General features: G+C 40.6%; 1 protein-coding gene across 2 annotated transcripts in view; it reads left to right on the top strand.

Moving 5' to 3' along the window:
* tnrc6c2 (trinucleotide repeat containing adaptor 6C2) overlaps positions 1-12075 on the top strand; it is a 49735-nt gene that overhangs the window by 14917 nt on the left and 22743 nt on the right. The window contains exon 4 of one of the 2 annotated variants that reach the window (XM_026360671.1): positions 5195-5599. The exons of the other annotated variant lie outside the window; for it this stretch is intronic. Within the exon in view, the coding sequence (XP_026216456.1) occupies positions 5195-5599 (405 nt within the window). The remainder of the gene's footprint in view (positions 1-5194; positions 5600-12075) is intronic. 2 annotated transcript variants of the gene reach the window in all.

The raw sequence follows: 12075 nt of genomic DNA, 5'->3' as shown, positions 1-12075 counted from the left end.
GTCCAGACACCATGTCATTGTACAATTTGAACTTGACTTGATGAGAATTTTTTTTTTATTAGTTGTATGAAGTGTAAGGTGATAATGCCTTGAAATGTTAGTCATAATATAAAAGACCTGTGTATAGGAAATTCACTTTGGGTCTGCAGGTGAATTATTTACCAACACATTCACTGTTGATCAGTCTTATACAATATGGTGATAATGACCATGCAAAATACTGCTGATGTTTTTACAAGATGCAGTGTCAGCGTCACGCTTCTTTAAATTCAAATGCATTTGGTTTTATTGGCCACATTATGTACTTATTTACTAATTGTTGAGAGACCCCCCACTTCTGCACTTAGCAGTGGAAGATGATGTTTCTTATTTAGGTGTCAGCCTCAAATTTTAAGATACCTTGCATACTAATTGTATCTGTTCAGTTCAAAGGCATGTATCCTTAGGCAGTTGTTGCCCTCAGGTATATGGATCAAGATGTAGCGCGATCCTGTAAAAGCTCTTTGCCCACAAAGCAAGCAAGATGGGCATACCTGTGATGAGCAGCCAAGACCTGAGAGAGGGAAAGGGGGCCCTTGCATAGAGAGAGGGTGGGAGCACTAATTAGAGAGAGAGAGGGTGAAACAGGCGTGGAATGGGAAGAGGTCACAGGAGGCAAAGGGGCGTGCAAGAGGCAAATGGAGGTATGTTAGGCAACTGCCAGTCTCTATAGCAACGTCCCGTTATAGAAAGGGTGAGGGGTGGAAATTTTTTCCTTTGTTTTGTGAGTGAGTGAGCAAGTTAGTTTTTCTCTAAAAAATACTGACAGATGGGGTCTTATAAGGACTCACTCGCTTGTGTGCATGAATGCACGTATATTTGCCTTCTGTGACTAAAAGGTTGCTTACCATGTCAGAACAACAGTATCATTTCTGTATTCCCCTGGAGTGTTGCCACAGTAGTCACATTCAATATTTATTACTACTGCTATGCCGGTAATATTTCATACTAGTACACTACTTAATGTTATACATTTTAAAGACAAAATGGCTTAGCTCTATCATCTTCCATTATAAGAAAAAACAATTTTTTAGTCTTGTATATAGGATTTGGCTCTTCCAGGTAAAGGAAAACATGGTTAGAAATTATGAAGATCAAAGCATTGAGTAACTATATAATGACTAACAACTGTACTTTCATGAAAGAGGAAACCAAAATCCGCTTCAACTGAGGCTTTGTGGAAGAAAATGAGAGCTGTGATATTAAAAAATTAATCAAGGCAGTCTAAACTTATATTATTCCCAATGTTTGCAGTTCATGCACCTGGTGAACCCATCTATTTGTGCCTGTGTATCCGGTGTATTCAGTATCCAGTAACCAGACAAAATTGAGTGGACTCTTGTTTCACTACTTTGCTGTATGTATCTTGTCTTTGTCTACACCGATGTAAACCCACTTCAAAACAAGCTGCATTTACCTTCTCTTCCTCTTAGCTTTTGTTGGATTAAGAAATTCAGCATTGTGCACTGCATATCGGTCTGTGTGTTACGTCCATCCCTCCCCCTCATGTAAACATGGCTGCATAAAAAGTGGCTGTGCAGACAATAGACAGAAGAGTTGTGGGAACGTGCACTGCCTGGCACTAGGCTCAGAGAACGAGTTGTTTTACAATAACAGACCTTTTCCCATTATATCTAATTTGTCCATTTTCAACTCTATTTGTGATTTATTGTATTTGTATTTCACTCTGCTTCATAAACCTTTCTTCTTCATTTGGGCTCACTTGCTCTCTATTCTCAAGCCTTTGCTCTTTCTCCCGCTCTCTCATTGTGTGTAATTAACCATTTAGTGTGAAGAAAGGCGGTAATTAAAAGTTTGGTACAAGGTTGCAGAGAGCGCCTCAGCTGGAGGGTTTAATGGAATTTACAGTGCACTTGATATAAATGCTTATTTAATTGCCTCTTCTTTTCAACTTCAATTAGAGGTACTAAGGCCACTACCACACTACCACCAAGAGTCTCCACTTGATTTTCAAACCACAGCTGCCTGTTATACTGTAACTTAAGTAAAACTGTATTCACCACTGCTAAGATGGTAAAAAAATAATTTGCAGTCTGATTTTAATTTTTTTCCCCCATATGTTTGTCTTTCTCTTCATTATTAGATTTGTAGCACTTAACAGGTGAGGTCACAGGGTGAGAACAGTAAGGTCAGTGCACTGACTCGTTTGTCATTTAAGACAAATGTTGATTCTTCCATAATTTGGTTTCATTTCTTGATTTTTAGAAAATATATTATCAATAGAAACACAGTAAACCAACAGTGAGAGTGTAATAAGCAGAAAAAACATTTCTTCAAAGCTGTTAGTCATCTAGTTGGATTCAAATGCAATACTGTGCAACTTTTTGCAATTTACTGTGTTTATTTCATTGCCTTTCACTGGCAGTGTGTGTAAGCAGCATACTGTTCACTTTCCTCATTTGAGGTTTTTGAGGCACACTGTCATCTAAGGGATTTCCCCACCATTTTACCATTTTTTCCTTCGTAGTCATTCTCTGTAAATCCCACCCCCACCACTTCAAAAGCACTTACCCATATATTATGGATTAGGAAAAGACCTCTGTTCATCAGTAAATGTATTTATGGTTGTTGAGGGCAAAGGGACCTGTCTCTCTTACGTTTACTATTGTCTCTGTGAAATCAGTTGTTTGCTGTCTGATTTGCACTTATGTGCTTACAAACATTAATTCTTATTTATGTACGTTTTAAATACAGATTACACCAAACATGGTTACACATTACCCAGATAGATGTTTCTTGAAATGAGAAATCATTTTAGCATTTTTGCAAGCATAGAATGATATCATTGAACTGGCTTGTGACAGTGTAGATTTAAAACCAGCATGCGTGTCTAGAATAAATTAGATATCTGTGACTTAAGGGATTTGCTGCATGGATACACCCATGTTACTACAACAACACAAACACAGACTGTATGAAGCACTGAGTATGAAAGAGTGTATATGATGTATGCTTGAGCAGAGGGAGTTGTGGGTTCATCTGTTTCCTGACTAGCAGGAGCAATAAAGCATGCGGACTGACTAACATCCATATGGGCCTTTATGATCAAACTCTCCCAGGAACCCACTGCAAACATTAACAGATCAAGAAGGACTTTTGAGCAGTGAGAAAAATCTGATTCTGCAACTTGCAGCTTGGTAGTTTCTGGACCACTAGAAAATAGTATCCCAATGCCCTTTTTCTGTAGAAAGAACTATAGTACAGGAGCCAAAATAAAAACTAAGTTTAAACTTCTTTAAAGGGTCAATTGATTCTGTCACTACTCTCTATGGTAACACAAAGCAATAGAAAAAGCAATAGGGCCAAAACCTACTTGGAGTTGTAAGAGCTGGAAAAAATGGAAAAGAAAGTGGAGAGAAGGGCTGGGTGGAGGGGAGAGATTTGTAAGATGGGAAATTGGAAAAGGGAGATGGCACTATAAAGAAAAAGGAGCAAGACAAGGGAGAAAAGGCACCGATACACAAGATGAGGGATCAGACATGGATAAAGGCACAGAGGGAGAACAACATAGTAAAGAGAGATCACTTGGCTGGGAGACAGGTAGACACAGAAAAAAGAAAGTGACAGCTGTAGCAACCCGCTGATGGAAAGACAGAGCTGGGGGGGTGATTGGAAATGGAGTGGGGAGGACGGAGTGGGAAGGGGGCAGGGCAGCATGTCTCCACCGTCTTGTTGCCTGATTGGCTCAGGCAGCGTCAGGCGGGCTGAGCTGAATTTAATCAGAGATGTGCGTCACCAGCTGCAGTTGCAAGCCAACAGCCATCCAGATACTGCTGGGGGGGGGGTGTTCACTGAAATCTTATTGGTGGAAGTGGGTGTAAACAGCTGTAAAAGTGCTGTTTTGTATTGTATATATATATATGTAATACATTTTTATGTTTTCTAGAAGTGTGTGTCTATGAAAGATGCCATTCAAAGAAAGAAGAGACTGTTATGCTTTGCCTGTTTGCATTTCTAAGAAGCATCCCCCGTTCCCATCTTATTCTGTGTCTTTCTCCTTCCTCGCTTGTTTGAGAGCAGTCTCCACTGTAGTGCAGAACAGCTCTACCTATCGCTAGACTATAGAAAACATCAACTATTCATCATGCATTTACCCACGGACCAAGAAACTGTTATTCGCAGCAGCAGCTCTTAGGTCACTAACTATTAGCAGCCAGCTATTAGCAGCTATTTCTGTGCTGCATGGAGCTCTCAAGTGGAGTAGTGCTGTACCAGACCTACTTCAGTTTCCCTCTCAACCTAAACTCTAGTCTTACAGCAGGCTCTAACAGCCACACGCTAGCACCACGACACTCCCTTTCCATGTATTGTCCAGCGTTTTTTTTTTTTCCTTCATCCTTGCAGCACCAGAGAGCAAACATTAGCAAAGCCAGTTTGTTTGGTTGTTAACTATCCAGGTCCTGCTAGTAATAACAGCTTTAAGCCTAACACACTTAGACGGCTGGCTGGTCACTGTAGCTACAGGGAAAGGGTCAGGCTGAGGTCAGTCTATTCAGGGAAAGGTGTCTGTGTGAAAATAACTAGAGAAACGAGCATAATGAAAAGGAAAGAAGGTGTCTCTGTGTGTTTGTGTGCTTCTGTGTTCAGTCAGCAGAAAAAATATGACCTTTTCATAGAGTGTGCCTAGGCCACTAGCAGATGTTCAACAACAAGCTGCATGAGGCGATTAGTTTAAAGGGATAGTTCACGACAGAATACAGTGCAAGGGCGTATTCAATTGTCCTTTATAGAGGCCTATAAATAAATAGTATATATAAATCATAATCCACAAAAATACATATACAGAGCCTTAAAGAGACTGTATGATCATATGTTGGAAGTACAAGATGCTTGCTGTTGAATCTTTTGCCTAAACGGGACTTTGAATGTTGTTAACTATACTCCTGTTATACCACCACATGTGGAGTTTTTATAGGGGTATTGATTGACATTAAAAACACCAGGATGCTATAAGGAATTGATTAAAACCGGTTCATTCTCTGGAAAACCTTTGCCTACTGCCACCTTGAACTGCTGAATGCAGTTTCTGTAATTAAAGGGCTAATAGTGAGTTTGCCCAGACATTAATACCTTGCTACCTGCATGTGTCTTCTCTGTGTGTTTGCTTGTGTGCCTGTGTATTGTATCCATCCAGTGCCAGAGCCTGCTCCCACTAAGCCTAGTCCCGGCCCACCCCACCACCTCTACCCTGCCAGCCCCACGCTGCCCCTCTCCTCCTCTTCTTCTTCTGGCAATGGCAAGCGTGCCTCCTCCAGTAGCCAGCTCCCGACTCAGACTCCCCCTCAGCAGCAGTGCCAGTTGTCTTCTGCCAGTGCTCGCTACCCGCCCAGAGAGGTGCCCCCGCGCTTCCGCCAGCAGGAGCACAAGCAGCTACTGAAGAGAGGCCAGCCACTGCCTGCAGGAGCCCTCAGTGCTCTCACCCTCTCCTCCTCCACTTCCTCTTCTTCACCCTCATCACCTTACTCTTCTTCTTCTTCTACGACTACTAGCAGCACTACCCCAAACTCTGCCACGTCTACTGCGGGCAAACGACACCCAGGTTTGTGTCAATATAGTGTTAAAGTGCCCTGGAATATTATTTTGTTTTTGCATTTGACGTTTTAGGTGGTGGCCAGCAAGCTTCATTTAGTTTTTGCTTTTCACTTTCATGCATGTTAGTTGTATTTTGGTTGCATTTTTGGTGAAATTTCACTTTAAGTTCAGTAAACCATCCTTTAAATATATATTCAGCTTTATCATTACTTCTATTATCCACACCTTTTCAGATTTCAGATTTTTGTAGAGCATTGCCTAAATTCTATAGCTTAGCATAGTTTTATACGTTGTATCCAGTTTGCTTTGCAGAGACACAGTGGTATGCAAAGTAACATTAGCATATTTACTGCATTGTAGGCACAATAAATTATTGTGATTATAATTGCACATTGTATTGTCTGTAACAGTACAACTTGACTTCTTGTCAGCATAAAATAATAATGAAAAACAGCTCCTATATTATATGGACAGGCTAACCAAATGTAAATTCTGTTTTCAGAGGGCTGATTCCCCTGTGGTTTCCTTTTTGAGAATAGTTGCATGCTTATTTCCCCAAGTAAATCTGTGGTATTAGTGTGCAAGTCTAGATACTGGTGCTTGTAACACTGGCAATAACAATGCCAAATGATTTCAAAGCTATGGAAATCCCTGTTTAAATGCTTCTAAGTGAGAGGGACATGGTTCAGTTGTTTCAGCTTCTCCTTATCCTTTTTAGTCACTCACAGGAACACATACACTCAGACCACTGTACCCAGTGGTAGACTTATAATTCAAGTCACTCGCTGTCACAAAAAACACTAATACTGACTCTGCCTTAAGGTGTTGTGCATTGGCTTGCATGTTTTTATATGCAGGTAATGTGTTTATGAAGGAAGACTGTAACTTACTCAAACCATAGTTACTTCTCCTTTTTTGTTGTACAGTACTTTTGTGCTCACACATCTTTATTCCTGATTTTTGTTTTATCTTGATCTGATTCTTGTATTTGTCTGAAGGGTTTCTATGTTTTATTTTTCTCTTTGTAAAACTTAAAAATGTACACATGAAACACATCACAAACCTTGCAGAGATAGATGAATGCTATCTCTGTAGCAAGCCATGCAATGTTTTTATGTTCAGGACTTTAAGTAGGACCTAGCAAGAGCATCTGCTTGCATCTTTGTTGAGTTTCACTCCTCTCTTTCTCTTTTTTCTCTTTCTTTTCATCAGTGCTCTTTCGCTGCTTTGTGCTGTCTTTAATTACTGATTTAAAATTTCTTTGGAGACTATCAGGCACTTGGTAAACACATCCACAGCAGCTGTGGATGTAGCCCAATATCACAAATTGCCTCAAAAGGGCTTTACTGTTTGTATAACATATGACTCTCTCTGTCCATAGACCCTCAGATTGGTTAAGGAAAAACATCCCGCATAAAATCATCAAACAGAAGTTAAATCCTATGTAGTCTGTGCAGTTAATTATCTATTTTAACTGTTCAGCATTTCACAAATGGCATTAAAACATTGATAACTGGGGCTTATTCCTATTATTCTAGATCAGAAGCTACAACTTCCAATCTTACAGTTCTGTGATATTTTAATCTCTATGCTCCGCTGTTTAGTGCAGGATTTCCTCAGCTGTGGGCTAGGATCTAATGTTGGTTCCAATATATCCAAGCTTTTAGATTTCTAACAATATGTTTCCCCTTTGGGCTCCAGGCTAGTCAAGAACCCCTGGTTAAGTGTATTAACCAAAAATGTCTTAGTCCAGCAGTTGTTGTCCTGTATGGCCTTTACGTCGTTCTGTTTTGTCCTGGGGGCTCTCAACACAACATTGCCTCTGACAGAGTTGCCATTGGCTGGGTTTTCACCTCATTCCCCTCTTGTTCTTGTCCTGAGGGCTTCTAATCCACAGCTTGTTTTTTCCTGTCTGCTCAGCAAATTGCCTCAAGCCAGTGTCCCTGTTGTTGCAATGATGATGACGAGCATAACTTAGAGAGAGAGCTTTCTAGTTAAAGTCACCGATCTGCAGTTAGATTTGGCCATTGTGTTTGTTTATTTATGTTTATTAATTCATTCTCAACTTTACAACTTTATAGTAAAAGATCTTGGAAAAAATAACCGACTTCTAAAATGATGTTAGTCCCAGTTTCAGCAGCATCTGTTGTATTTATAGCAACAGATGAAAAACTTCCTATAAACAAAACAAAGTATTAGCTTAAAATCTTAATGACATGTTTATATATCATGTTATGTATACTACCTACATAAACTACCTTTCTACCTCAGTGGAACTTACATGAAAGGTTAAACTCGATTTTGAGCACATAGATTTGACCCCTCTGGTAAGGTTATATTGTCCCATGGGGATGTGATGATGGGATAATTCCGTCGCTCAGAGTCTCAAAGGCTTTTGCGATCGTGGACATGAAAACACAAATATATAGATGTAGTGGATATGCAGCAGTGTATTTAAAAAAACAACTCTAGTCTGACCTAGTTGTGTCCTCTCAGATCTCTGTCTGCTTTGCAGGCCAGCTGGCTTGGTGTTGAAAAGGGGAATGGATGCAGGCACAAACACAAACACATGCACGTTAGTTTATAAGCTAGCAGTACTGCAGTATTATGGGGTAGATAATTTAAAGTAGTTGAATCCATTTCTTTTGACCCATTTGTGGTTGCTTTGTTCACATTTGGCTCAGAGAACTATACTGATTTAATTTACAGGCAATGTTAAGTTTATGCAGCGTGTATGCATTTTAACAACCTATCCACACACCACCCCATCCCTGAAGTATTAAGATTCAAGGGCATTCACACCAATCCCCCATAACCTCTGCTCTCCCTACCCCACTGAATTGTCCCAATCACCAGACAGGGACCCCCTGTCCCTTCTCCCTCCCTCTGTTCACCCACCATCCCCGTCTCTCCAGCTGACTGGGGACCATTAAGTAGTCCAAAGCAGCCTGCAGCCGTCCAGACAGACTCCCTAGTAGCAGGTGCTGGAGTGGGGGTCTCTTAACTGTGGGAACTGCAGCCCAACAGCTGTTGGCTGGTCACCCAGACAGAGCACGTAGCCAGAAGGCACTCTGCTGGGTGCTGTTAAAAGACGTGGCCCTTTTTATGTGTAGGTATAGCAGTTTAGACTTTTTAGCATATAGCTTATTTAAATTAAACACTTAGCCCTAAATAACAAATTGTTCTGCCGAGTGGAACAGAAACTTAATATGTAATGGTTTTGTATGTATAATATTCTTGCTGTATCAGGTCATGAAAATGTAGTGTTTTAAAAATAATTGCCAAATTGATCTTGGTTATTCATGTTTTAAAATGACCAAATTATCTTAAGACTGCTGTATTACAGTTAAGCCAGAGAGACACGGATTGCCCCATGCACTTAGGCTGTGAAACACACATTCACAAACAAGTGAGACAACCCCCTAGTGGCTTCATTAATCCATGCTCTGTCAGGGAAACCAGGGAAGTCACCATGGTCTCGCTCTCTTTCATTCTTTCTCCTCTCAGCACAGGTAAACAAACATGAGTGATGAGCTTTTTAAACCCTTCCGTGACCATTTAGTCACTCTTTCTTTTTCTCCCAGCTTCCAGGAAAAACAAGTACACGCAGTCTTTGATGTGAGTGGGCATAAAGCCCCCCTCAAAGAAAGATGGAGAGGGTCTGTTTGGGGGACAAAACATTGCTAAACGTCCCCTCCTTCTTTGGTTCTGGTGTTATGTCACCCCACAGTTTGTTCTGAGATTAGTCTGTGGCTCACAGTCAGACTAAAGGATCCATTTATTGCCACACCATCTCACTTAGTCTGTTCATGTTTCTCTCTCACCATCTCCCTTTCTTTTCCCTTGCCAACACAAGCACCAGCCCCTCCCCCAAGACTTTTCTCCATCTCTCACTACCACCCTCTCCTTCGGTTTTTCTGTCACCCTGCCTTTCATTTCATTCAAAGGGGAGGGGAGCCATTTAATTCTTGGCTACCTGCCCATTTCTATGATGGCAGGTCGCCTCATTATCGGCTCATCTCATGCTTTTTTCTGCTTCAGCTCTCACAAGCTGGCTTCACATAGCTTCAACGTCTTGTTGCTGTTGTTTAATTTCACCTTTGCCGCACAAGCACTGTTGGTGTACTCATCAGTAGGGTTTTTTTTTTTAAATTTTATTTAGATGTAGTCCCGGTTCTATGCGGAAAGCAGGCCTGTGTGTGCACGCATGGATTTACAAATCAACACAAAAAGGCTGCCTTTCTCCCCGTTGAAAGCATGAGGAGCCATTGAAGGCCCTTTTGTTTTTATTTTTGACCCTTTTCATTCACGAGGCATAATCACAGACTGCCCTCCTAATTGCAACCAACCACATTACTGACACATGATTGCAGATGGTGGATGGAAATAATTGTCCCCTTTTCTTTGTTTTTCATGTTCAGCTTGCTTTTGTCCCACACCCCACCCCCCTCCCCTGCCAAATCACTGCTTTGCCAAGAACCAGCGAGACCTTTCTGTTGGAATGTGTGTAAAGGGAGTTGAAAGGGTACAGTCGAGGGATGTTGAGGTGAAAGGATATGAGTATCTTTCACTATCCCACACTCTCATATGAACATATTTACGGAGGTAGACTAGGCACCCGTATAATATAATATAATGTAATCCAGTACACGTGATAAATGTCACATTCTTGTTGAAGCAGATACCCACATCTGCTCTTTGCGTTGTATACAGTCACACAAATTCTTGCACATGCAGTACAGCTGAGATACAGCCCAGTAACCCAGTGATAGCAGTGAATTGGTGTTTAGGATGTTGTGGTTTGACCTGGTAGTCTACTGTAGACTTGCTCAGAGGATGTTTGCTGGTTTTCTATCCTAGCATGGATTTGTGTTAGCACTAAGAGAATGGTGCTTGTGTCCTCAGGTATTTTTCCACTTGCTCCCTCTCCCCAACTGACCTTTTTTTTCTACTGCAGGCAACATGCACTATTTTTTCCTTCATTTTTGTTTTGTCACCAACCTGTCCACCAAACCTTTATTTTTTGTTATATTCTTTTTGTATGATCATAGTATCTGTCACCCAAGTGATAAAGAAAAAGATGGCTGTATTCCAGACTTTGATTAGCTTATCATGTAACCTATTTTCATACTCAGGAAACAAAATGTGTAAATGATACTGAGACAAAGAGAAGGAGGGAGAAAGATAGACTGTGAGGGTTTGACCAAACAAAATTTTCCTGAGGCTGCAGCCTCTTTGCTTTTTGGCTATGTTTCAGGTTTGATAAAATGGTGCTTTTCTTTAGTTGGCAGGCTAACATGAAGACAGCTGGGACAAAGCACAAAGGAGTAACATCAGGGGCTGTTATGTTCTTGGTTTTAAAAAAACATACATACAAACATGCATACAAGTTACTGAGCTCTATTGACTGGAAACACTATTTGTTTGGGGTATGTTCCATTGAAGTGCTTCACCTCAGTCAGTGTTGCAGGTAGTTATACTAGATATTGAACCTACAATTAAATATTTGTACTGTAACTAAGATAAAAAAGGTACAAAAAAGAAATGTATCCATGCCACTTAAATATCTTTCAGAATTATTCCTCATTATTATTGATTACTGTCTTTTGGGACCTCGGAAGTTTCCATTCGACTTGTTTTTGTGTCCAGTTGTTAAGAATAAGTGCAGCTTTTTGTACCTGGTTGTAAACGGACTACAAACCGGTGTCGAACTGTGTGTATGTGTTTGCTATCGGACTGACGACCCTGTGCGATAAAGCTGCCTGGGGAGTAGAGATAAGTGTGGGTAAAAATTGCATTCACAGTGACTTTGTGGCATCTTACGCAATATCTTAAACCCACATATCTACCAGTACTTGTGTGTGTGTGTGTGTGTGTGTGTGTGTGTGTGTGTGTGTCTCCACACATCTGAAGCAAATAGTTTTTTATTATTATTATTGTTGACCACTGCCTATTTTGTAATAGAATACAAAACTTCTATTATTGAAATCGCACAACAATCGGATGTAAACTCATGCAAAAATAGGAGGTAAGGCACCCTAATTACCAAACAAGACAAATATTTTACAAACACTAAGTAATCACAAAACACATTGTAATTAAAGGTCAGTGAGTTACACTAACTGCAGCTGCTGACAAGGGTAGGCAGAAATTTATGAAAATAATGCTTGTTCACTGTTTGTGACATATGGTCCTGAATCGCACAGAGCAGTGTATTCAGTGTGTTTGAGAATTTTATATTTGCATGGGAATATACAATAGTGTAAATGTGCATATCTACCGTTTTACCACTCCAACTCTAGACCATTTTCAAACGTAACTGGATAAATTTCTCCTATTGTAAGCTTGGTTGGTCTGCGTGCTAGTGATATTCATAACTGTAGTTCCCATTGGTTTTTAAGCCCATTATATGAGGCCAGCCTAGTGGCTAGGATGTTTGCATGCTGGATCAATACCCTCCCTGCTCTCACCCAGGAGCATTAA

The sequence above is a fragment of the Anabas testudineus genome, chromosome 1, assembly GCF_900324465.2.
Source record: "Anabas testudineus chromosome 1, fAnaTes1.2, whole genome shotgun sequence".
Classification (NCBI taxonomy): domain Eukaryota; kingdom Metazoa; phylum Chordata; class Actinopteri; order Anabantiformes; family Anabantidae; genus Anabas; species Anabas testudineus.
Note: the sequence above shows the minus strand (reverse complement) of the source record. Positions and strands in the feature narration are given on the sequence as shown.